This window comes from Ambystoma mexicanum, chromosome 1q, assembly GCF_040938575.1.
Source record: "Ambystoma mexicanum isolate Mex_15411 chromosome 1q, UKY_AmexF1_1, whole genome shotgun sequence".
Classification (NCBI taxonomy): Eukaryota; Metazoa; Chordata; class Amphibia; order Caudata; family Ambystomatidae; genus Ambystoma; species Ambystoma mexicanum.
In genome coordinates this window covers 243,322,360-243,348,789 of record NC_090922.1, presented here as the reverse complement: position 1 = coordinate 243,348,789, position 26,430 = coordinate 243,322,360, and the positions used below count along the sequence as shown (strand labels likewise).

Below are 26,430 nucleotides of genomic sequence, written 5' to 3'. Positions count from 1 at the left end.
TTATAGAGTCAAAGAGTTAGGGGAGAAATGGTTACAGTCTAACACCAGTACCGCTCATGAGATATCAGAGAAAATTGTTATGGAACAGTTTGTGGAAGCAAAACCTTTACCAATGCAACGCTGGGTACGACAACATCACCGACCCAGCCTGGTTGAGGCTGTTAACATCGCTTCAGCCGATCAAAAGGCTGGACAATGCAGATCCCTGACATATGCAGCAAACAACAAACCAACTCCCACTCCCAGTGGGAATAACCATTCTCTCAGAACAACTACTGTGACAAGATGGCCGAACTCGATGTTACGTAAGCCGGAGTGGGAGGCTCCAAAAGGGAGACCAACGAGTGAGAGCCCGGTAGGCATCAGGCCCACCAGCATGGTCCCAAAAGGCATACAATGTTTTGAATGTGGTGAATGGGGACACCTAGCAAGAATGTGTCCCAAAAGAGTTAAGGCTGAACCTATGGACGTGGGAAACATGGAGGTCCCCAGAGAAGGAGAATATCAAGAAGGAACAACAATCCCTAAATCCTCGTATTCCTATATTTGCGAGGCAGAAGTTGATGGGAAACCTACAAGAGCTATGGTGGATACCGGCAGTTTGCAAACAGTTGTAAGTACAGAACTTGTGGGGAATACTGGGGACTCAAATTCACTAATTCCCATACGTTGTGTCCATGGAGATGTCAAACCATACCCGACCAAAGAGATTAGGTTAAAAGTAGCCGGGGAACAGATGGAGGTGAGGGCCGCCCTAATGCCAGTATTACCAGAGCCTCTACTTATTGGGTCCGATGTTCCCAATTTTTCACGGATCATAAAGTCGATAGAAGAAAATTGGTTAAGAAGTGCCCCTTTCGCCCATGAGACCATTGCAGAGCCATTAAGTAAAGAGAAGAAAGGGAAGTCGGACTTAAGAAAGTTAAAGAAAGTTTGGGCCGAAAAAAATGTTTGTCCCATTGCAATTGACTGGAAAATTGATGAAGCTGGAGATTCTTTCAGAATGGCACAAGAAATAGATCCATTATTAGGAAATGCTAGGGCTGCAGTTAACTCAGGTGTGTCGGGAAATGGTCCATCTTTTGTTAAAGAAAAAGGATTATACTATCGAACTAGCAAGGATGCCACTGGAACAATTCTGAAACAGTTGGTAGTACCCAAGAAATATTATCAAACGGTGTTAGAAGTGGCCCACCTACAAATTGGTGAAGGTCATTTAGGAACAGAGAAGACCACACAGAAAATCCTTGCCAGGTTTTATTGGCCGGGGCTTTATGCTCAGGTGGCTCGTTTCTGCCAAGCATGTCCAGAATGCCAGAAGAAAAATAAAGCCAATGTGAGGAAAGCACCTTTACAGCCGATGCCAGTCGTGTTGGAACCTTTCCATCGGATTGGGTTGGATATTGTTGGCCCCTTAGAACCTTCATCCAGAGGCCATAAATATATCTTAGTGATTGTCGACTATGCTACAAGGTATCCAGAGGCCTTTCCTCTTAGGTCTACTAGTGCACAAAGTATATGTGATGCCCTGATTCCATTTATCAGCCGAGTAGGAATACCAAAGGAGTTTGTTACCGACAGAGGATCCAACTTTATGTCGTCAGTGATGGAACAAGTGTGTACGATTCTACAAATGAAGCATTTAAAAACCGCTGTCTATCATCCTCAAACTGATGGCCTTGTAGAGAGGTACAATCAAACCATAAAACAAATGTTGCGTAAAACAGGGGAACCAGGAGGAAAGAATTGGGACAGGCTGCTGCCATGGATACTCCTTACCTTAAGGAATACCCCCCAGTCATCGACAGGGTTTTCACCCTTTGAACTTCTGTTTGGAAGAACAGTGAGAACACTACTCGATATTTTGAAGGAAAACTGGGAAGAGGAGCCGAGTCAAGAGATCTCACTTACTGAATATGCATACCAACTTAAAGAGAGGGTAGAAAAGTTACAGAACATAGCCAAAGAAAATCTGTTACAAACACAATCCAAACAAGAATACTACTACAATAGGAACACTCAATTAAGATCATTCAACAAAGGAGATAAAGTGTTGGTCTTACTCCCGACGTCTGAGAACAAGATGCTGGCCGCGTGGAGAGGACCCTATGAAATTGAAGAGGTCCTAGGTCCACTAACCTACAAGGTGAGACAAAATGACCGAAGGTTCCCAACACAGACCTATCATGTGAATCTACTAAAGAAATGGGTAGAACCTATAACGACGGTGGCAGTAATTAATACTAAAGAAACATCTTTCGAACCTTTTCCAAGGTTAAACGAAGATCTAGGATTGGAAGCGTTAAACATAAATCAAAATTTATCTGAGTTACAGAAGGAAGAACTCCTCGGGTTGGTGAGGAGATTTACAAATACTTTTTCGTCCTTACCGGGGAGAACGAACATGGTATGTCATCGTATTGTAACTCAGCCAGGAGAAGTAGTAAGAATTAGACCCTATAGAATTCCAGAGACAAAACTCCAATCTATCAATAAGGAGATCAAAGAAATGTTGGAGATGGGAGTAATAGAACCCTCTCATAGTGAATGGTCCTCCCCTGTAGTAATGGTGCCGAAGCCTGACGGAACGGTTCGTTTTTGCATGGACTTCAGGAAGTTGAATGAAATTTCCAAGTTCGACGCCTACCCTATGCCACGAATCGAAGATTTACTAGACAAGCTAGGAAAAGCTAAATTCTTAACAACTATAGACCTAACAAAAGGATATTGGCAAATACCGTTGCTCCCCGAGGATAAGGAAAAAACTGCGTTTGCCTCACCATCAGGTCTGTTCCAATTTACAGTCTTACCGTTTGGGTTGCATGGGGCACCAGCAACATTTCAAAGGCTCATGAATTCAATCCTTAGAGGACAGGAAGAATATGTAGGAGCATACCTTGACGATATTATTGTCTTCAGTCAAACTTGGGACGAACATTTAACCCATTTGGAAAATGTACTTAGACTATTACAAGAATCTGGCCTACACATAAATCCAAAGAAAACATTCATGGGCAATTTCTATACGAGATATTTGGGATACTTTGTAGGACAGGGGATGATTAAACCACAAGAAGACAAGCTGAAAGCAATAAAAAGCTTACAATTTCCTACAAACCTCCGACAAGTGCGAGCCTTTCTTGGTTTTATTGGGTATTATAGAAGGTTCATACCCCATTTTTCAACAATAGCAGCACCTCTGACAGATTTGTTGAAACACTCATCTAGCAAGAAGAAGGACTGGTATACAACAGAGACAATGAATGCATTTAATAACCTAAAGAATGCTCTATCTGAAAAAGCCATTTTAAAATGTCCAGATTTCTCAGCTCCGTTCTTCCTACACACAGATGCCTCTGGAACAGGGCTTGGAGCGGTATTGTTTCAGGGGCAAGATGAATCAGAGAAACCCGTACTCTTCATAAGCAGGAAGCTCTTACCACATGAACAACAATATGCTACCATTGAAAAGCAATGTCTTGCAGTGAAATGGGCCATAGAAGCACTACGCTATTACTTGTTAGGAAGAGAGTTTACTCTGGTGACTGATCATGCACCTCTTGTATGGTTGGCACGTAACAAAGATACTAATCCCCGAGTACTAAGATGGTTTTTATCACTACAACCTTTTACGTTTAAGACCATTCATCGTCCAGGAAAATTAATGGCCCAGGCAGATTTTTTATCCCGAAACAATCCCCTTACCAAACGTAAGGGACTAGAGGGGAGGGTATGTGATAAAAATGGGGCAGATTTCATAACAAAGACACCTGATGGCTCAGGCTCTGTTAATACTAGGCAGAAAGTCCATATGAAGGGTTAATTGTTGAGATCTAAAGAAAGGGAGTAATTGACAGGTCACTGGGCCAATAGCAGAGAAGATTCCAGGGAGATGACTTTGATGGCAACAATTGTCCTTTCTTTGTTTTTGTTTTTGGTTGCGAGGAGACGGAGGAAGAGGTTTTGAAGGAGGACGGTTGGAGCTGGGCGTACTAGGGGAGTATGAGAAAGGAATGGAGTGGTGCCGTTGCACCTAGATGAACCGAAGTTGATGAACTATATATATATATTTTCAGCGATAGTTCGAAATCGCTATTGACTTTGCTACATGTGAGGCGGAGAGACAGCGAAGAGAGGGAGACTCCGGGCACGAAGGGAGCAGCTGATCGGACGAGGGGAGTGACTACCGCGGAGCTCGGGGCAGCGGAGATCAGACCGAGCCGAGCAGCTGATGACACGCTGAATCCCTCGGGAATAGAAGTCCTTTCGACATCGGCGAAGTACCAGTCGATCAGCTGATTGTCTCTCACGAATGAGAAGAGGACGCGACAGTGACGGAGTCCTCAAAATAATCTGGAGGTGAGACAGAGAGAAAGTTGTCGCCGGCTGACAGAGGGGATCGAGGGCGAATTTCGGAAGAGGCGTAATCGAACGTGGACAAATAGGGAGAAACGAAGCAGGGGAGTGTCAGCGGAGGATCGTTCTGAAGATACATTGAAGTTACGCAGCTGATTAGCGGTAAGCGATCGTTAAGAAAGAACGAACACCCCTATAAGAGAAATTGAACAGTTACAGATAAAACCTTATGTAAATGATTTATAACGTTGAAAGTGAACGCCGATACGATACGCATTAGTTAAAGAACGACCCGCTACAAGTTATTGACGCTAGTAACTGGATGCAAAGCGCCGAGCTGCATGCTGAGAAAAAACTGAATATAGACTTTTAGAAGAGTAAAGAGAAAAAAAGGGGAGACAAGTCATAAAGAAAAGAAGGGAGTCAGAAGAAAGGGAAGAAAGAGCGACTCAGCCAATATTATAGATGTTAGAGACAGGAAGACACGAAAACCGATAAAGACTTACCTGAGATATTCAGTTTCGCTTGGCCAAAAAGAACTTGATCCTCTCTCGAAGATAACCGGAGACCACCTGTATCCTTTTATTGGGTTCTCGGAAAGAAAGCACAAGGGAAAAAAGATTATTAGAAAAGTTGTATGTTGATAATAAAAGTTGCCTTGTGAATAAGTCTATACATTCTCCGTGGAACTGCATTTATTTAACAACATTGTGCCCAAACCTTTACAAGGGGGCACATAGTTAAGGTGGCTTTGCTCGAAATGTGATTGCTGATTTTCAGTTTTTTTTTGGGGTTGAATCTGATCCGCTTAACTATCTCTTAACCAGGGTTTTTTTCACTGAATTTTAAAGGTTTTGTTGCTATCTATTTTTCCCATTAAACTGATCACTGTAACTCTCACTTAAAAAAGGGTTTTCACTAAATGTCAAGGGTTTTGTTATACAATAGTTCCTTCGGGCCCATTAGCCATTATCTTTGGCCATGGCCAGTGACTACTGTACATGTTTCACCAATAGATTTCTTTGGGGCCCACTAGCCATGGCCTTTCACCCGTGGCCGCTGTACATGTTGCACCAACAGGTTTCTTTTGGGTCCACTAGACATGGCCTTCAGCCATATACATTGTCCATGGCCTTTGGCTGTGGCCACTGTACATGTTGCACCAATAGGTCTCTTTGGGACCCACTAACCACAGCCTTTGGATATGGCTGGAGCCATGGCCTTTTGCCATGGATACTGTACGTGTTGCACCAATAGGTTTTTTTGGGTCCCACTAGCCATAGCCTTCAGCCATGACCTGTGGCCATGGCTGAACGGTGGCCTCAGCCTTCAGCCGTGGCCACTGTACATTGTGCACCAATAGGTTTCTTTGGGGCCAACTAGCAATGGTCATTCGGCTGTAGAAAGTGTACTTGCTACACCAATAGGTTTCTTCTGACCCCACTTGCTGTGGCCTGCTGATGTGGACACTGCTCCAATAGGTTTCTTTGTGGCACACTAGCCCTGACCGTTCAGCCATGGCCTGTGGCCACGGCCGAAGATGTTGCATAGTTTCCTGAGGTCTTACTAGCTATGGCCTTCGGCTGTGGCCTCTGTACATGTTGCAACAATATCTTTTTTTGGGCCCACTAGCCATAGCCACTGGCCATGTCACACCATTCATGTGTTACCAACACCCATTGTGCCCCTTCCCAGTAATGTAGGCACTGCAGATATTAAACCTTTTTTTTCTAACTCCTTATTCCCGTGATAATTTCACAGTAACCATTTCCAATAACAGAAATTCCTGCGTTGGAGTGGCGGGTTTGCTGATTTCCACGATAACAGGAAAAATTGCTCAGAATTAATAAGCATTCCATGTTTTCACAGCAACTCAACATGTGTCCCCCTTCTTTTTTTCAAGTGCCCTCACTCCACTGAATTGCTTTTTCCCTCCCTAACTCTCTCGCATTACCCCCTATCACTCATTGCTTCATTTGATGCTCATTTCTTTCAGAGCCTGTCTTGCGGTGTAGCTGCTGTTATCTCTTGATATTCACGCAGTATTCCCCCTGATAATCCGAAACAATTTTAACCGTAACTGGCTCCCCAACCCACCCACAAATCTCAAACTTCGCATGGGGTCTTCTTTCCCGCTGCCGACCTCTAGCCTGATGTGATTGCTTTTGCTATTGCTGTTGGTATTTATATAGCTTCTACGGCCAGGCCGTCTAAGCGCTGTCGTTCAAAACAATCATTGTTCCCCTAAGTGTGACTAGATAAACAAAAGATTTGAGTCTTGTTCTGATGTCCAGAACGTTATTAGACTCTTTATGGTTGTGGGGCAGCTAATTCAAAAGTTTGGTCCAAATATGCCAAGCGTTTTTCACCCTACGGCTGTTCAAAAACTGCACTTTTTCTTAATGGGAAAATGAATATGAGTTGGCTGAAAACAGTATTTTAACATTATTTAAATGCCTTTTTCATTTTGTTTTTGAAAATTTCACCCAACTCCACCCAGCAAGACAAAAGTTATTAGCAATAGAATTTCAAGGGAAAATTGCTGTTTTTTCATTTCTAAAAAGCCTCTCTGCTGAATAGCAACAGGGGAGATATAGTGATAATTTTGGGAGCAGGGGACACACCCTTCTCCATCAAATATTTAAAAACAGCTACAGGAAAAATAGCCCCAGCCCCTCCCAAAATGTGAGGAAATGCTTCGTGCCCAAGTTGTTCCAAATCTACCCAGCGGTTTTCACTCTATGACTGTACAAAAACTGCATGTTTCTTATTTGATCCAGTTCCGTCCGACGGTTTTTGCCCCACGCTGCTCAGAAATGTTGACTTTTTCTATGTGCGAAAATAAATGGGAGTAGGCTGAAAACTGTGTGTTCATGTTTTCTTAATAGCATTTTCATTATTTAATGACTTGTTTCCAAAATGTCCAGTTTGGGAGGGGGCCTTGACAACCTTTTTGTTCGGAAAATGTCATCCAAATCCATCCGGCAATTCAATGGTTATTAGCCTCACTCAGCCTCTCTTCAGCAAAGCACCAAGGCCAAAATGAATCCATTAAGGAGCAAGGGGCACCCCCTTCTCTGTAGAATATTTTATAAAGTGCTGGATGGATTTACCCCAAACCAGTCAAGGAAGTTACGTCAATGCTTTGTGCCCAAGTTATTTCTGATTTGGTCCAAATCTACCCAACAGTTTTCACTCTACGACTGTTCAAAAACTGCACTTTATCTCTATGGGAAAAAACAATGGCCTGAAACCTGTGCTGTTTTGTTTTCTTAATAACGTTTTCATTTGTTTATGTATTGTTCCTAAAATGTCCAGTTTGGTGAGGGTCTGGGGGACTTGACAACCTTTTGGCTTTGAAAAGTTCATACAAATCCATCCAGCAAGTCAAAAGTTAATAGCAATGGAAGTTTTGGGGGAAAAGAAATCTTCTTTTTCCTTTCTGAAAAGCCTTTTAGCCTCTCTACTTCAAAACACCATGGGAGATATAGCTATAATTTTGGGAAAAGGGGGCACATCATTCCCCATCAACTATTTTAAAAACTGCTGGACAGAGTAACCTCAGAATAACCTCAGACCCCTCTGAAAAAACAAGTCTTTTTTTGTTGCTCCAATTTGGTCCAGCGGTTTTTGCCCTGTGCTGGGCAGAAATGTGGACTGTTTCTCTCTACGAAAATGAATGGGAGTATGCCTAAAACATAGTTTTTTTTTGCTTTCTTATTATCTTTTTCATTGTTTAGCACATCTTTCCCAACATTTCTAGTCTGGGGGCACAGGGGTTAATGGGACAAACCTTTAGACCTTTTGTTTTCAAAATATCAGCCAAATCCGTCCTGCTAGTCAAGAGTTATTAGCAATTACATTTCTGGGTTTCCCAGGGAACTAGATACACATCTTAATTATGGTGCAGCGAGCACTGCTATACAATATTTATAAACCATGCATTGTACGAACATACGTATATGCATGGTACACACATGGAGTACATCTACACCATTCCATTCCATACATTGAAGTTAAGCATGAAGTACCCTAATGTCGTTTAGACAGTAACCCTTTGAGATAAGTGCATTGACATGCTGCAGTGTAAAGTACACCTTATACGCCATGTGTACATGGATCGCCTATGTATACTCAATGAAACTGCTCGGATCTATGACTACTTTGAACCTGCTCTGTTGGGCGGTCCCCCTGACATAGCCTATAGCTCATTGTAAGGCGACCAGGAAGTCCGGAATTTAGCTGGGGTTTATACTTATTTGATGAGTTGAGTTCGGGATTATTAGAAGTGTGAGCCCCTCCATGCTAATCTTGGCACATGGGCGGGTGACTTGGTTTATGGAGGATGTGAGTTGGGTTACAACTGTTCCCTCTGAAGCTACGCAGCCATTTTCAATTGCTGGATGGCAAACACAATGTAAGTTTTAAATGACTGCCTTCTGCCTAAATGACTGCCTTCTGCCTGTGCTTATAATGTTCTGTGTGTATTCTTTCCAACGGGGAGTACAGCTAGTGTTGTTATGAGTGTCGTTACCACAGCTGGGAGAAGTGCTTGAGTTTGGGAGGCATAACTACCATCGCGATTGAAGCACCAGGAGACTGATGGGCGTGGTCAGCAATTGAAAACTGCTGGCAACCTCACTTCAGAAGCCAGTCTAACTCTTGGTGTCATACTGTGCTCAAGGTCCAACATCCAAGAAGGTTTCCCAACACTGGACCCCTCACATCTCCTCACTGCAATCACTACCCTCTGCTCGCTGTTTAATACACGTAATCTCATTAGTGCGCAGCAATGGCCGGCAGCTGCTTCAAGGACCTCCTGTCAGCATCAGCTACCTGGACCCATCAATGAGGGTCCTTCTGTCCGAAACAACACAATGGCATCAGAATAGGAACCTCATCCAGAATTCAGGCAAAAGGATGCAATAAGCATGCAAGTGATTTTTCCGAAGGCCAGAACTTGGAGCTGATCAAACACCATAATTATAAATAAACATATTTTAGCGGCACTAGAACTCAATAAAGAGCTACGATCTTTGTCTCAAGAGCGCCACCCCTTTCAACCGCACTTCCATAAACCATTTCAGTTCACTAAGCTCAGACAACAAAACCCTCAACACTCCCCCTGCGCCCCGTGAGTGCCTGTGTGCCTCCCCTGCCCCCTGTGAGTGCCTGTTTGCCCCCCACGCCCCCGTGAGTGCTTGTGTGCCCCCCTGCCCCCCTTGAGTGCCTGTTTGCCCCCTGCCCCCGTGAGTGCCTGTTTTGCCCCCCTGCCCCCCGTGAGTGCCTGTGTGCTCCCACTGCCCCCCGTTAGTGCCTGTTTGACCCCCTGCCCCCCGTGAGTGCCTGTGTGCCCCCCTGCCTCCCTCGAGTGCCTGTTGTGCCCCCCTGCCTGCCGTGAGTGCCTGTGTGCCCCAGTGCGTGCCTGTTTGCCCCCTGGCCCTGTGAGTGCCTGTGTGCCCCCCTGCCCTCTGTAAGTACCTGTGCGCCCCCTGACCCCCGTGAGTGCCTGTGTGCCCCCCTGCCCCCGTGAGTGCCTGTGTGCCCCCCTAGCCCCACATTAACTTTTTGTCTTCCCCCTCCCTCCTCCATGATTCCCTCTTCCTCTGCATCCTTCCTACTCCTCACCCCACTCTATTCTCCTACCTCTCCCTCTCTTCCCTCATCCCCGCCCCCTTGCCTCTTCCTACCTCTACTACCGTAGAGCCTGTCTCACATCGCCCTTGTCCCCCCCACCCGTATCCACCCTTTTCGGTTCCTGTTGAGCCTGGCACTATCCCAATTGCCGTCAGGCATAGTAATCATAGCTGCCTGGCTTTGCAGCCACCCCCTCCTCCTCCTCCCCCTTCTTTTCTTTGCCCTTTGCACTTACTCTTATCATTTTGTCCTGGGACCTTTGATAGCAGCTTGTCTTGTCTTTCCGCCATCCTTCCTTGTCGTCTCCTCCCGCCCCCCGCTCTATAAAATGTATCTCTGACCTTTTTTGACAGTAGCTTGCTTTGTTCCTCTCCTTCTCCCTCACTCCATTCCCCACCTCCCCCCTTCTCCCTCCTCTTGTATACTTTCATGCACTACATCAATTGTCGTCAGGCATAGTAATGTTATTGCTTGTTTTGTCTCCTTATTTTCCATTTCCTCTTTTGCCTTATCTGTTCCATGCACTTGCACTATCTGAAATGCCGCCAGGCTCATTACGATAGTTATTTTTCACATTCTGTATTGTTTCAGGGACTTTAAGAATGTAACTGTATTTTTTTCCCATGTTCCCTCCCTCCTTGAAGCGCTTTGAAACACATTGTGTATAGGTGCTATATAAATAAACAATCAATCAATCAATCAATCAATCAACCCAGCTCAAAGTTATAGCCCATTCCCCCACCAGAATCGCCCTCTACTTTCCGGCTTCTGGGCAGGTAGAGGGTACTCAGTTTATCCCCCCCCCTCTCTCTCTGGGCTCATCTTCATCTGTTAAAAAAATCCTTTTTAGTTTTGGCTACTTTTCTACTTTTGTTTAAGCGCCACCTATAAGCCACAACGGTTGAATTGGAGTTAAGGTAGGAGGTAATTTAAGAGAAGAAAAACGCAGCTTGTAGGTGTTGTTTGGTAATTTGCCCACCTATTAACTACCCATAGCCATGCTAATTCCAAGGAACATTCCTATTAACTGCCTGTCTGCCCCACTCAAAGCAAATCCTGCTGGGAACTTTTTGAGCGAGCACTATCAAACAGTAATATCAAACTTTGGCCGGCCATTGCTATTTCTAAATAGTCTCCTGGGAGTTAAGGACTTATCTGCAGCTGTAAATTTACTACTAGTTTAATATAAATGTCTTAGCCAGTGTGCCGTCAGCCATTTGATTTATATCTGTGACTTGCACCGAACTGTTGTTAAAACAAACAGTGACAAAGCCAATAGTTTCGGCTTGTGTATACCTATTATATAGGCATTCCAGGTACTTCTGTGAAATGCTCAAGTAAACACACAATTATTCAGGTATTGACTTTTATGGTCAGGTAGTACCATTAAGGCAGTGCCGGGCCAATGCTTTTTCCATGCTTATTCAAAAGCCAAAAGTGTTGGCTTCGACCATGCTTATTTTATTTTAAGATAGTCTGGGCCTCATTACAACCCAGGCGTTAAGGGTTTAACGGCGCCGTCGGCGCCGTTAACCCTTAACGCCTGATTACCATTTTAACGCCTGCTTCTAGCAGGCGTTAAAATGCAAGGCGCTAACCCGCCTTGGTGCTAATTACGGCACCGTAATTTACGGTGCCGTAATTAGCGCCTTCCCCACTCCCATTATGCCCTATGGGGCAAAAATGGGAATGGGGAAGGGTAAATGGGGAATGGGGATTTACCGCCCCACTCACCTTGGAATGGGGCGGTAAATCCGCCATCTACCATGGTGTAAACGGAGTTTAGCCCATGGTGGTAAAGTAGGGAATTTACCGCCTGGGATTTAATCTGTGTTGGAGCCTCACTCCTCTGCACTAGCAGCCTGTAGTTTAATCTTGCATAAATAATGTATTTACTAAAACTACACACACACTTGAAAGGTTTACAGAAAATAATGTTTGATTACTTTGTTTCAGTGCCCTCGCCGGTCAGTTACTTAAAAGTGAGCAACAGAAATGAGACCTCATTGACCCTGCAATGGACTGTCCCAAACAACACACTCCAGTCCGAGTACAGATATTTGGTGAGGGTGGGCCCCAAAGGCTCCCTACTCAATGCTACGTTTCCATCAAGAGGGCCTTCTGGAAGTAACCAGACCGAGGTGATAGCAAAGCTGGATCCAGGGGTTGCCTATAACTTGGCAGTGTATAGCGTCACAGCCAATGGCGTCGAAAGCACTGCAACCCTCGTCTCCAATGCGACAACAAGTATGTGGATGTGATACTCTGCTTAGTCATGACGCATGGGGTTCCTCCCCCTCTAGTTTGGTGAGCATGCTGTCTAGCTGTAGCCCCCCTCCTTGATTTGCATGTTCAGGATGGGAGTCTTACTGTAGTCCATCCCCATGTCTTTGCATGCTCAGGACGGTGCCAAACTCAATCACACATGGCATAGCCTGTTGTCATAACCTGGGTGCATAATTGAACATTTTTTCATTTCAAAGAGGGATCAGTGAATGGTCTTTAACTGTGTGCTTTAGATTACAGTTCTGCAGTGTTTCAAACAGAAGTGACTGTGCATAGATAGATGTATTCTCCTCCTTTTAAACTACAGACAGATTTTCTCCAAACCGAATAAGGATTTCACGTTGATCAAGCTCTGACCAATAACACAGGTTTGACACAAATCATCCACTGATTTTTGTTGTATCGGGGAGGTGCATTTTGAAGTTTGATTGGTGTAACTTTGGGGCCCAACACATAGAACAGTTGTGTGGTGGGTCCTCAAACATGCTTCCATCAAGTTCCTGTAACACAAGAATTTCTAATGATCTTTTTGCCTGAATTGGAATGAGATGGCAATTCATTTTTGGGCTGGTCCAGTTTCTGTTTGGTTTTTGTGTTGTCCGCTCCTATTTCTTTCCTGCATCTTGTGCATGCCCCCCAAGGATAAGATGTCATGTTGTGCATGTGCATGAATTGTGACATGTCTGCAATAGCATGGTGTATTTGTTGTTCACCCTTGTTGACATATGTTACAGCGTATTTTCTCGGTGTTGTCCACATGCCTGAAAAAAAAGGTTGCTGACTGTACGTGTTTGTGTTTCCGTTTGCATCTCATTGTTTCCATACACGTTTGCTCTATTTTCAGAGGTACAAAGGCCAAGCTCGCTCTCAGCACCGATAAGGCAGACAAAATACCTTTACCCTCTTGAAGGCCTACCACCAAATCATCATGCCACAATGCAAAACCTGGCAAAACCCTGGTATCACTACATATTATCCCCACCACAAATATCACCGTACATATGGTTGTCTGGAACGGCTATAGGTGATACTTTTGGGGGGGATAATTTTGGGTTTTTTTGGGAGCAGGGGTTGCGGGGGTGTCCCCTGCTCCTTTAAAAATAATGCGGGCGTTGCAGGTGTGTCCCATGCAGGTTCCATGCCTTTATATCGCTGCAAAAATAAGGTGATTTTTTATGGCAATATTTTTGCAGGGATATTAAAACATGGAACCAAAACCCTCCCTCAAAAGACCTTTGAAATCTTCTGAACTACGCCTTCTCTTCCAGTATCCTCAACCTCGAAGTCCAGATAGCCAATCCCATGCCTGGATTCTCCTCACAACCCCACTCCCACTACCTGCAACAGGTGGATTCTATAGCGTAGGACTATTCTGCTCCAAGGACATATTGAAAGCCACAAACATCACTGGAAATTCCACTCCCCTGCGGCCCGGTTCCTGCCTCTAGTTCCATCGTTCTTGCTGAATTAATTGCTGCAGACTAAGCTATCGACAGCAAATAGTTTCAATTAGTTCTTCCCCTGCAAAATGATACTTGGTATCACAAACCCTGAAAAAGCTGTCTCATGACCCTTTGGTCATTGCAAGCTACCAGCCAACTTCAAACCTTCCTCATATATTGTCAAGGATGCTGAGCAACTGGCAATCTCCTAACTGGGCGAATTGATATGCTGTGATACTCAACTGGGCACACTCAAGAGGTAGAACCCAGGACTTACCCCAACTATTGGTCCCGATTGAACCTTAGCAAACTTGTTCTTAATCCTCTTCTGGCGCTCAGAGCTTCGGTGCATGCCTGCTGCCAACTCTGTCATACACAAACTCAGAGTTCTTTATGACCACAAGCTCTTACCATATAAGTTTATCAACAGCACTGTCAACTCCACAATGATTGCAGCAAGTCAAATGTTATTAGCCTCACTCATCCCCTCTGCTGTAAAGCACCAAGGCCAATATAAAGTTTTTTAGGAGCAGGGGGCACCCCTGTCTCTGTCGAATATTTAAAAAACTACTGGATGGATTTTGCCCAAACCAGTCAAGGAAATCACATCAACACTGTGTGCCCAAGTTGTTTCTTATTTGATCCAAATCTACCCAGCAGTTTTCACTATATGATTGTTCAAAAATTGCACTTTTTCTGTACGGGTAAATGAATGGGCTGAAAACTGTGGTGTTTTGTTTTCTTAATAACATTTTTAATTTATAACTTATTGTTTGCATTTTCTTCAGTGCTTCTTCACACAGGCAATCTTCATTTTGCTCCTAAAATGTTGCTCAATTCTTTACTTTGCCATCCGTTTCTATAAGGTCTATATTCTTTCTTCATTGGCATCTCTTCTGGGTGCATCATCTCTGCTTCATGTGACATCACCAGTTTTCTCTTTCATTCATCTTCACACTTTTTCCAGAACTTCCTTCAGAAGACCCTAATGTCTTCGCGGATACATATAGGGTTTTCTCAATGGATACCTTGTTTCAAGAACTCTTCGCTGTATAGGTACTATTACTGGCTTTGCGCATGTCACAATTTCTGGCTGCAACCAATAGGCAGTATGGGGTGGGACTTCCAGTAGAGATACTTGTCTCCTCCTCTACAATCCACCCTTTGGTTGATTTATCGACCACTCTCCCATTAGTCTTCACATCATCTAGACATCCTTTTCTGAAGAAGTGCTTCTTTGGAGTCCATATCTTTATCACTCCTTTCAGACATCTTGCTGATTTCACATGTTCATCAGCACTCCAGGTTATAAGACTGCGTTGCCCATTCGGGTTGCAGTAGATCCATATTCCCACATACTTCTTGTGGTCTTTCGGATACAGGAACTTTATTCCGTCAGGTGCATGAATACTCGCTTTTACATAGTCTCTGATTTCTTCATCTGTCAGCTCTTTGGGTCCAAAATCCAGACCCAACATCAATCAAATTCTTCATTCATGTTGCTTTGTTTGCTGTTTTCTTGCATTGTGTGATTATTATTCGGATCACACAAAATCCAAACATGATTAACACCAACAAGCCTTGAAGATATTCGCCATCCATTGTGGAACCCATGAGAAGATTGATGCAAACCAACTGTCATCAGCAATGTCTTCCACTTCATCTTCCATCTTGATATGTAAGTTCGTCAGCATCGTTATGGCCTCTGTCAAGGTCCCTTCCCCTCATCATCGTGAGACGGTATGAATGTGCAGCATGATTCTCCAATTTTGGCACAAACACCTCCATCCATAGCTGTAATCATATCCAGCACATATATATTCTGAAGAGTCATCAGTCTTATGGCTCTGAGCTCTTCCTTGATAGCATTGAATCCCTTTATGGTAGTATTGATTGTCTGCAGTAGCTCCCAGCTGGTGTCTGATTTGCTTGCTTATTCTACCCTGCCCCCCCTCCAGCCTTCTTCTGCAGGAGTCTGTCCTTTAACATAATGGTTTCACCATCACCGTCTTGTGGCAAATGCTGGATTTGACTTTTATGGTCTTCATTGATTCACAGTGCATCACCCTTTCTCAACTCTCATGCTAGACTTCCTTTGCATATTGTACTCATGGTGGCCCTGAATCATCCTGTTCCCATCTTCATCTTGTATCCTGGCTTGCAACATTATGTGTTACCACTGACTTCTGCAATTGCATTTGCTCTCCCCTCTTGCTTCTCCACTCTTTTTGACTGCTTACTCTCTGTTCTCTCCTCCTCTCCCTTCTTCCTTTTCCTATCTCCTCCCCACCTCCCTTTACTTTCTTCTCAGAACTTATTCTATCAGAATTGTCCCTGGGCCTAGCATGATAGCAACCTAATCTGTCTCCTTCCCCTCCCCTTAGTTGTTCCCCCCCTCCAGCACGATCTGAAATGTTTTCAGGCCAAGTACGATAGTCGCTTGCTTTGTTCCTCCTCTCCCTTTCTGCATCCCAGCCCTCATCTTTTGTTTTTTCCAGCTCTACCAGTAATGTTGTCAGGCCTAGTATGGTAGTCGCCTATCTGTTTCCATTCCTTCCCACTCTCCCCCTCCCTTCCTTATCTATGTCTTAGCCGTTGCCTTATCTGAAATGTTGTAAGGCCAAGTACGATAGTTAATTGCACATCCTTACTGTTCATGGCCTGTAAGAATGTCGTTGTATTTTTCCCTTGTTCCCTCCTTTGCCTTGAAGTGCTTTGAAACACATTGTGTATAGGCGCTATATAAAAAAACTATCATATCATATAATCTGGCGTTTGCCATCGTCTGGATCCCTGGCATGAAGATTGTCGTGAGTATCGCCGAAGTCTGACTAAAAAACCTGTGTTCATACAGAATGTCATTGAATGCTTCTATTGATTTGTCTGAGTAATAACTCTATCTCTTTGTTCAATTGAGGAATCCAACTGACCTCCTCTTTCTGAGGTGAGCATCTGCTATTAGAAATATTCCAACGTTCAGGTCACTCTTCGGTATCACCAATGCTGGAACACGAACAATCCCTATGGAACATATTCCTCCCCAATCTCTAGGCAGCTTCATGTATGCTCTGGATCCACAGGCCCAGTAGTGGTCAATTATTACTACTGTTTCATCCTTCATTCCTGGTACATCGAAGATTCGACTGCACTGCTGATTCTCTCCAACTTTTCTTGTGCCATTGTTTCTGAAGCATAGCTCTGCACTAGCCAGGGGCACTATCTGCAATGGGCCTCCTTTGTCTTCGACCCATGTCAGCAACATTGCAATCTTCAGCCATAGAAGGTTGCATTCTTTTCCACATAATCTATAACTGGTTTGTGATGTCCTGTTACTGCCACAGCTCTGCATATGACTATGCCTTCTTCCCAGCCATCTGGAGAAAGTACTGTTCCACTTACCTGCATCTGTCCTCTCTCCTTGCATCTTCGTATTTCTTTATAGGTTTTTCCTTGGCAATTAAGCTTGATCTCTCGTGTACTCTTGCTCTTGTCTTTAAATCTTGAACATAATCATCTTCTTCTGGAGCTGACCATTTTGTCACCCATACCAAGGAGGCTATTCGACCATGGAATTGACCTTGTGTGTGTCAGAGTGCAAGGTGAGTTAGGCAATGAGCTGTCTAGACATCTATTTCTATAGCTGTGAATATCTTGGACTTCCCCATAGCATAAGGTAGGAGAGCACATACATAGCAATCCTCCTCAGAGGTTCTCTTTCCTACCTCCTTCATGTGTTGATACCACATGTTGTTCCCCAAATGTGCTGTACTGTCTAGATAATTATTTAACTCATAATCGTCTTCCCTTGCACTTCTCTTGGGTCTCTTTCTTGCAAGGAGAATACGAGCATAATGCTCATTGAGTATATCCGTCATCATCCTTTCTACAGGGGGAATCATAGGAACACTTATCAGAGAAACATATGGTTTTACATGTGTCACTGGTGTAGGGACAATCACATATGACCTTGGTCTCTTTGCAAGAGCTAATTCTCCATAGGTCACTGGAGTGGGAAGAATCAAGGGGCCTCATACCTTTCTGGTACCAGCAATGTAAGCAGCGTGTATTAGCAAAAACAGAAAAACAATAATAGATACTGTGCACACATATTATGCACCAGAAAATCAGACCCCACCACTGGTATCTCTCCACATGTCATTGAGTCTGCTCACTTTCTGGAACTGCATTATTCTCAATAATCCACATTGTGCCTGTGTACTACTTTTAAGGAAGGAAAAAACCTTTTTAATCAGCAGCCTTGTTAGATGCTCAGGTAGCTGCCGAATTTGCTCAATTATTGCTGCAAGCATTCTTCTAATCGCAGGGCCATTCTTAGGATCCTGCACAAAAGTACATATGTCAGTGCTACGCCCAACTAGAGCAGGGTAAGCTCTGAGTATAAAAATGAAGACGGCGAGAAGGAGCTTAAGGATATCGACATCAGATAGAACCATGAGTTTAGCCAAAGAGAAACTCACTGAGGAATGAATCAGGGAACTGCTCCCTTTTCCAGTCGTCGAAAATAAAATTGAGATCTTGCATTTTTAACACATCAGCACTTCCTAGTCCAAATAAAAAGATTCCTGTTGCTCAAGAACGTTGATTATTGCACGCCTGCTAAAATATCTATAAAGGTTTACGGGGTAAGCCACAATCCAAATGCACACTTGCCTTTATTTAATCAGCAATCTTAGCATCCTTCTTCCTTGTCATTGATTGAATCTGCACCTGCTGAACTGCTTCTTCTTGTCTTACTTCCGAATCAACGGGTGGGGTTGTATAGATTTCACCAGCATATAGCTTCACGTCACCCAAGTGAATCCAGGTACGCCTTTCTTGGACTTTTACTGCTGAGGGAGTGCCATTTTCTACAATGTATGGTCCAGTAAAATGGAGCTCGTGCCACTTCCTTGTGAAGTTGAGTTCTAAAATGGGGTCTCCAACAAACAGCTTGAGTACAGATAGTAGTTTTGTACATCCGGTTGCTGAATGGTCTTCAACTGTGTCCTGAGACAGAAACCCTTACGCCTGAGTTGATCTGAAATGACAGAGATACTGGCGTTCATACATGTCAAACATGCACGTAGCTTATTTCCTAACAATTCTGCAGTCGTCTGGGCATCACTTCTACTCCTCGAAGGATGTGACAAGGGTGTTCTCATTTGCCTTCCTATTACTAACTCATGCGGTGTGAGGTGGTGGTCCGGCCCATGCTGATTCCTTAATGCATATAATGCACGGGGCAGGCAATACAGCCATCCATTCTTCAGTTTCAATTTGAGTTTAGCAATTCTTTCTTTGAGAAGACAGTTGAGTCTCTCCAATATCCGTTTGCTTTCTGGTGATAAGTAGAAGGAAACTTGTGTTTTATACTAAGCAATAGGCAAATCTGTTTGAATACTTCATTAACAAAATGGGGCCCATTGTCGGATCTCAGCACCTCACATACTCCCCATCTAGGAAAGACTTCTCTGACTAAAAACTTTGCAGTGCAAATGGCACCATGGTGTGTACTTGGACCAGCTTCAATCCATCTTGAAAAGGGGCACACCACCACTATCATATACCTATATCCACTACATACTTGCAGCATATTGACATAGTCAATATGTAAATGCTGAAAAGGACTGTTCAGTCGAGGAATCAATCCTCTAATAGTTTGCAGTGTCTGCCCAGTGGTAAACTTTTGGCATATGATACAATGAACTACATAAAAGGCAACGTGTGCTAATAGGTTCTATAAGAACCAGAACTGTGCAATAGCTGCTTCGAGGCTTTTCCTAGTTACATGTGCAGGGTAGTGCAGCTGTTCAAGCGCTACCCTTAATAAGGCTACAGGCATTACCGGCTTTCCAGTGCTGTCCTGTCGCCACAATGCTTCAGAGGGGGATAGAGAACACCCCCTCCATTTCCACAATTCTTGCTCTTCCTGTGGAGCACTACCTTGTACTTCCATCAACTGTATTCTGGACAAATGATTAAACCCTTAATTTACAATCATAATTGTGACCACTTTTTCTTTTACATCTGGAGTATCAAAACTAGAAATATCCAGGGAAAATGCAACCCTTTTGGCCTCTTCGTCTGCGTCTTCGTTTCTGCGTGAATTAAAATCAGTTCTCTTAGTATGTGCTGCACATTTAACTTTTGCGATGGCTATTGGGTGTTGTAGTGCCTTATTAAGCCTGGGCAATAATGCGTGTTGTGCTGGAGTGCCGTCTGCTCGCAGGTAGCCTCTTCTTTTCCAATGTGCTAGCCCTGCGTGCACGGTTGACGTCACGTAGGTGGAGTCACTGTGGACAGTTACTTCCTGCCCTGCATGTTTCTCCAACACGACAATAAGCGCCACCAATTCTCCAGCTTGTTCTGAAAAGACGGTAGTCTTGCACTTGCTACCACTTCAAATTCCCCATTAGCGCTGTTCCTTACCACAGCTGAACTTGAATGTCTTTCCCCATCAGTTTGATACATTTTTAAGACTGTCAATAAAGAGAACGTCCCCAGCTGCTAGAGCATTCTCCTTTACCCTAAGAATCACATCGTAAAACTCTTCATAATTGGAGCAATCATGCACTTGCTCATCCGCTGTCACAGTTTGGCTACAAACGTGGCAGGGTTTACTATTTTACACCTGACTATTTTGACTGCTGTATTCGATATTACTAACTCATATGCAGAAGCCCTGTGAGATGTCAGTGTACCCTTAGGTTTCTCCAAAACGGTAAACAAAGCATGCTCAACAAAAAAAGTCATGGAACACCCCATCAAAATACTTGTAGACTTCTCAATGGCGAATGCGGCTGCTGCCAGCGATTGTTCACAAGTAAAGTTTCCTCTCATAACTGGATCTAAAATCCCACTATAATATGCCAGAGATTTATACCCTAGTGTAGTCCTCTGTGTAAGCACCGCTGTCATAACTGTTCCATTTGTGTGCGTAAACAGGAAGAACTCCCCAGAATAATTGGGAATTCCTAAAACTGAATCTGTACAAATAGCTTTTTTCAATTCCTCAAACCCTCCCTCCATTTCCTCAGTCCATTCTATTTTTTCCTTGTTCACTTGAGCTTTCTTCAAAGCCTGCAAAAGGGGTCTTGTGTATGAACTATAATCAAATACCCATGCTCAAACATAGTTCCACAATCCCAGAAACTACTGCATTTGCTTTAGAGTGTGAGTTTTTGGTGTTTTCATAATCGCCTCAGCTCTTTCAGGTGTGACTTTCTTACCCTCATGCGAGATTAACTGGCCTATGTACAACACCTCCTCCTGGCAATATTGCAATTTCTACTGGTCTACTTTATATCCCTTGTCTGCTAGGATAATCATTAACCGAATCAAATCTTGTCTGCACTCATCTTCTGTCATGCTACTAATTAAAATGTCATCTTCGTATTGCAGCACAACACTTTGCAAATCGATATTGCTTAGGTCCATCTGCAGGACTCTATTAAAAATCAATGGAGGCTCTCAGTACACTTGGGGCAAACGAGTGCACTTGAGCTTAATCTGACAAAACGTAAATGACGTAAGGTCTAGGGAGTCCTTATGCAACAGGATTGAAAAAAATGCTTTTTCCAAGTGAATCACGTGAAATATCGTACCTCTGTGGTTATGCTATATACAGAGGATTCAGAACTAAAGGAAACTCTGCCTCTATAATCTGGTTAATTGGCTGCATGACCTAAATTAATCTCCACGACCCCCCCTTTGGGTTTTTTCACAGTGTACACAGCAGTATTACCCGGTGACTCCGATGTTACTAAGATACGCTGTTCCATCATGGCTGATATAGTCTTGAAAATATCCTCATCCACCTCTCGAGACATTGGGCACTGCTTTGCTTAAGGTACAATTGCTCCTGTTTTCAGCTTAATATTACATTTTCCCACCCCCTCAGTAGGCCTATATCATAAGGGCCTATAGTCCATAGAGAGGTTGCCACCTTTTCCAAGTCCTCATCAAAAATGCTGGGCACTGCCGCACTATCACCATTCACTGTGGGATTTCCCTTCTCTCTATTCTGATCCAATATGTAATACTCATTTCGAATACTACTTCATCATCTGGTGGATCATCTCTAAACATATCTTTGTCTGTGATGTCGGTCAATCTATACCCTTCCCCAATGACAATTACTGTTCTCCATGGCCTGCCCTCGTCATCGTTTCCATTGAGCATGGTCAATTCCCCTCGCACTATGGCTACATGTAACTCTAGGGGAATAGTCTGTCCCCCCTCTCTTCGTCCATAGGTACCTGTGGCCTGAACAAGAACTCATCAGGTATTCTCATAATGTTTCCACTAAGCCGGGTAGCCATGTCAACAAAATGCGCACCCCATAAAGAAATGGCTCTAATGGCATTCGTCACAGAGCCATTTGCCCTGTAAACACCATTATAAATGGACACACGTTTAAATAATGTATCCCTGGAGTAGAACATACTATGCCTTCATCGGTAAAGGAAAACATCATACTTAAATTCGTCATTAAATCTCGGCCCAGAATATTAACCAGTGTCTGCCTTGAATGCAATAATGGTACAGATATATCACACTCTCCTATAGAGATTGGTAAATCATTAGTAAAAGGAACTCTCCATGTAGCTCCAGAGAAGCCCTGAGCATTCATGGCATTTCCCGATAACGGATATTTTCCCTCTCGTATCCATGAGCGAGTTACCCCAGTATCTACTAAAAAAAAAAGGATTTGCCTCCTAGCATCACATCAGCCCTTGGTTCTTCTTGGGGGTCTGGCATCACTGATAGTACTGAACACATTAAGTCCCTTGTGAGCTGTCCTATTGTGGATATATACTCATCCTTGTACCTGTAAAAGGATTCCTCCCACGATAGTGACACCCCCTACTCCAGGTGTCAATAACTGTCCCGTATTTGCACTCTGCTGTATCAGCATGGGCGAATGCTGTGATTGCCCTTGCAGCGGATTCAATGGTGCTTGCTGTGGTTGCAAAGCCTGTTACATTTGCGGCACTTGTGCTTGATACACTGTCTGATCTTGGGCAAACCCATCCCTATTTTGTGAGCTATGCGCTGCAGGATATGCTGTCCCCCGTCTTGAGAATTCTGTACAAACATTGGCTCCCACATGTTCACGCGATGTGCCCTGTCATGCCACATGTCCAACATATAGGAGGGGCTCTTCTGACTAGCCCCCCTTGATTAAAATCTCCTTGCACATTTTTATTATCATTCTGCAAATCTTGGTTATTTTGAAACCCACCTTGATTATTCTGGAAACCACCTCTTCCTCTGAAACCCATTCCTCTGCCTCGAAGCGTGAACACATTCCCTCCTTGATCTGTTTGTCATTGACTATTTAAATGTGATATACCCACTGTTTTCTGCATTCTCAGCCCTTCTCCGCTTGTCAGTACTGCCCCTTCTATGGCCTACTTTGAAAATTTCTTCTGAACTAACTTAACTTCCTTGAGTTTTCTAGCATCTTCCTTCTTCTTATGTTTCTCTTGCAACAATTGGCAGTGATGCGCGATAGTCAACTGTATCTCTGCCAATGGCTTCGCTTCCATTCCCACGAACTTTTTGAGCTGTCTCTGTACCTGCTCCGGTAATCCCTGACACAAAATGTGGTAAAATACTGGCACAGATATCCCCCACGGCTCCCTCATTTCCAAAGTCCAGCGTTCCTGAATACTTTGAATGCAAGCAAGCAGATCTTCGTCATCTTTCATTTTACGTGCCATAATTGTACCCATATATGACGTATGAGGATACTGTACCTTGAGTGCTCGCCAAATGTCTGCTCTGCAATTATTAAATGGCGCTCCATTGTGAGCTGTGTTCTGTGCTGTGACACTTGAGTAACCTGCTCTCGTCCAAATGTCATCAGCCCTTTCCCCAAGAATGACTGCTAGGAGACCGTCAATGTCCCCTATGGTTTAAGTATTTCCTCCTGTCATCTTTTCTAGCTCATAAATTCATTTTCCCACACCTGCTTGTTAAAATGGGGAGTTTACATATTAAATTATCCTTGTCCATTTGGGGCTTGGGGATATACTGCAGTCTGGCCCCTCCTTTCTCCAACAGGGGGAACTGTGTGAAAACAAACCCGCAATCTGCTCCCATTGTCTGCCTATCCATAGTAGGAACAATGGTTCTTGTCTTCTTCCTGGCAATGACCTCAAGCTGTTCACATATGGTGGCGATTCCAAACTCTCACTATGCGATCATCCTTTAGGTCGCTCTGGGTATGCCATGGGAACTTGCGTCCACTCTTTAGGTTGCTCTAGATAAGACCATCTCACTTCCTTGTCTGTCTGCAAACATCCCTCAGCACCGCTTGCACTTTTCTCTCTCCTCCCCACAGAAGGTTTCTCTGTCTTCGTATGACATATCTAGTCCCCAACTATTATGGCTTTCATCCTTTTTATATTAAAGTCAGCCTGTCTAAAGACAAGGCTCTATGCGCGAGACTAAACAGGGTTACTACCTTGCCTTGTGACCGGGCAACTATAGAACGATCTCCTTTTCGTCTGCTTCCCGATTCACCTTTTGCCCTCATCTCCTGATAAGCTTTATCGATCCTATCTCTGATGCTTCCTATCTCAAACTTTCCATCTAGGCTTACGCTAGAAGGTCCTGGCATTACTCCCTGCAATGGGAGAAACTCCTCTATGTCACCCCATGATATTACTGGACTCGGTTTCATCAGCTCTTTCTCCTTTTTCGCTCCATTTCTTTATCTAATTCCCTTAGTTTCTTCGCTTCCCATCTAACCCTTTCCTCTTCTTGTCTTTTTCTTCCCTTCTTTTGTTTGCTCTACCCACTTCCCCTTCCTTTGTCTTAGCATGCTTATATCCTGTAATTTCTGAGCTTCTTCCTCTTCTGTCTTCTTTTCTAGCCTTGTTCTTCGATTGCTCTCTGCCTGTTGTCATATTTCCTTTGCTTCTCTGCCCTTTCTTAGCTGCTCTTCCTGATACATTTTCTCTCGTCTTTGCCTACTCTTCCTTTTATACTCATCTTCTTTCAATCGTTTCTCTCGTTCCATGTCTTTTCTATCCTATTTGTCTTGATCATCCCCTTGCCTTACTTCCTCGATACTTTTCCCATCGAACTTGAGCATTATCGGTCCACACATCCATTCGTTCTCTACTAGCGTAACCTCGTGAGCTCTATCCTTTTCTCCTTTCCATCTCTTAATCTCCCATTCTATATGTAGGGTCACATTTGGTTGTTCACTTTTCTCCTCTTTGTCTTGTAAGACCTTAAAGGTCTCCTCTTTTCCTTTAGCCTTTTCTGAGCTATCATCACTGCCGTAAGCAGGCGGTTCATGTATTGGATTACTATATCCTGTTCCTGCCTTTAATTCCCTTAATGGATACAATCCTTCATCTTTTGTACTGTTGTCATTTACTTTGGGCGAGGTAAGGGGAGCAGAAGGCACTGCACCTTTCTCCCTACACTGATTAAGCTTCCAGTCCTCAGGAGGCAGAACTTCTTGTTCCTCCTAGTACATTTTCCATATCTCTAAACTAGCTAGCCTTTTCTCCAATTCCTTCCCAGTGAACGCAGCATGCAAGTATGTGGTCATGTGTGCAAAAAAGCTTTTGACAGCGATCCCTCTTGCGGCCATGGCAAGAACATTTTATCTGCTGTACCCTTGACCCATTCACCACTATACTGTTTGAGCTTGGGTGTGTGTTTTGGCAGTGTTTTGAAAAGGCGCATCAGTGCAGTAACATCCTCCATTGCGACAAGTCTCAATTGACTATCGCTACTTACCGTTGCTTTACACATAATACGTTTCAGAAAAATAACAAATATGAGCGCGCACCACCTTCGCTGCTCAAAGCCTCTATTTTCTCAATTAATCCAATCTACCTGATCAGTTGGCGCTGACAATGACTAAAAAGATAGATAAGAACGTTTTCCTCTTTAACCTCACAATTTTACTTTTGTCGTTCCTCAACACCTTTCTTCAAATTCAAAATACACAAACAAATGAACTAGTCGACTTTTACATATATCTTGTCATAACACTCCTTTACTCTCAGCCCTTAAAATACTCTGACTGGAGTTTGAATCATTCCCCATCATAGACTTGTCTATTTGCCACCTAAGTACCCTTTGGGTTTCGGAATGACTCCTTTTAAAAGCTCCTTGAGCTTAGCACTCTGGGCTCCTATTGACATTCCTCATCATATATCTGTGACGCTACTCGTCATTTATTACTCAACCCCCATTACTTTATTCTTTTACCACAATTCCTATTCCCTTATTTTGCCAGTCCCCTCAATCTACTCACCATTCGCCTTTCAGCTCCTAACCCTCGGGATCGTCTCCTCCTCTAATCAGCCACCGTCGCCTTGGGTCCGTCAGTGCCTGTGGAAACCAGGAGGGATTTTGTGAAAGAGGAACCCATCCCACCTTTATCGTCTTTTCTTGCAAGAGTTCTATAATGGCCGCTCTCCATGGGAAGCCTTGCGATCCTCCAGCTAAATGGCAGAGGATGCCTGATGTCCGGAAATTCTAAAAGCCTACTGGTCGATGGATCGTAACCATCCTCTGCCACTAAGTGAACCCAGAGGTCCTTTAAGACGAGGTAACAGTATCTGAGATGGATGGGGATGCAGATCTTACTGAAACATCAATAATCAGACCGATTCAGGAAGTTTGGCAAAAGCACAGCTGTTTTAATAACACTTCTTAAAACAGGGAGTACAACGGG

General features: G+C 43.8%; 1 protein-coding gene across 6 annotated transcripts in view; it reads left to right on the top strand.

Moving 5' to 3' along the window:
* The window catches only part of PTPRH (protein tyrosine phosphatase receptor type H), a 687,535-nt gene that overhangs the window by 451,123 nt on the left and 209,982 nt on the right, over positions 1 to 26,430 (top strand). For 5 of the 6 annotated variants that reach the window (XM_069638112.1, XM_069638104.1, XM_069638130.1 and 2 more), the window contains one exon: positions 11,950 to 12,240. The exons of the other annotated variant lie outside the window; for it this stretch is intronic. In XM_069638112.1, coding sequence (XP_069494213.1) covers positions 11,950 to 12,240 — 291 coding nt within the window. The remainder of the gene's footprint in view (positions 1 to 11,949; positions 12,241 to 26,430) is intronic. 6 annotated transcript variants of the gene reach the window in all.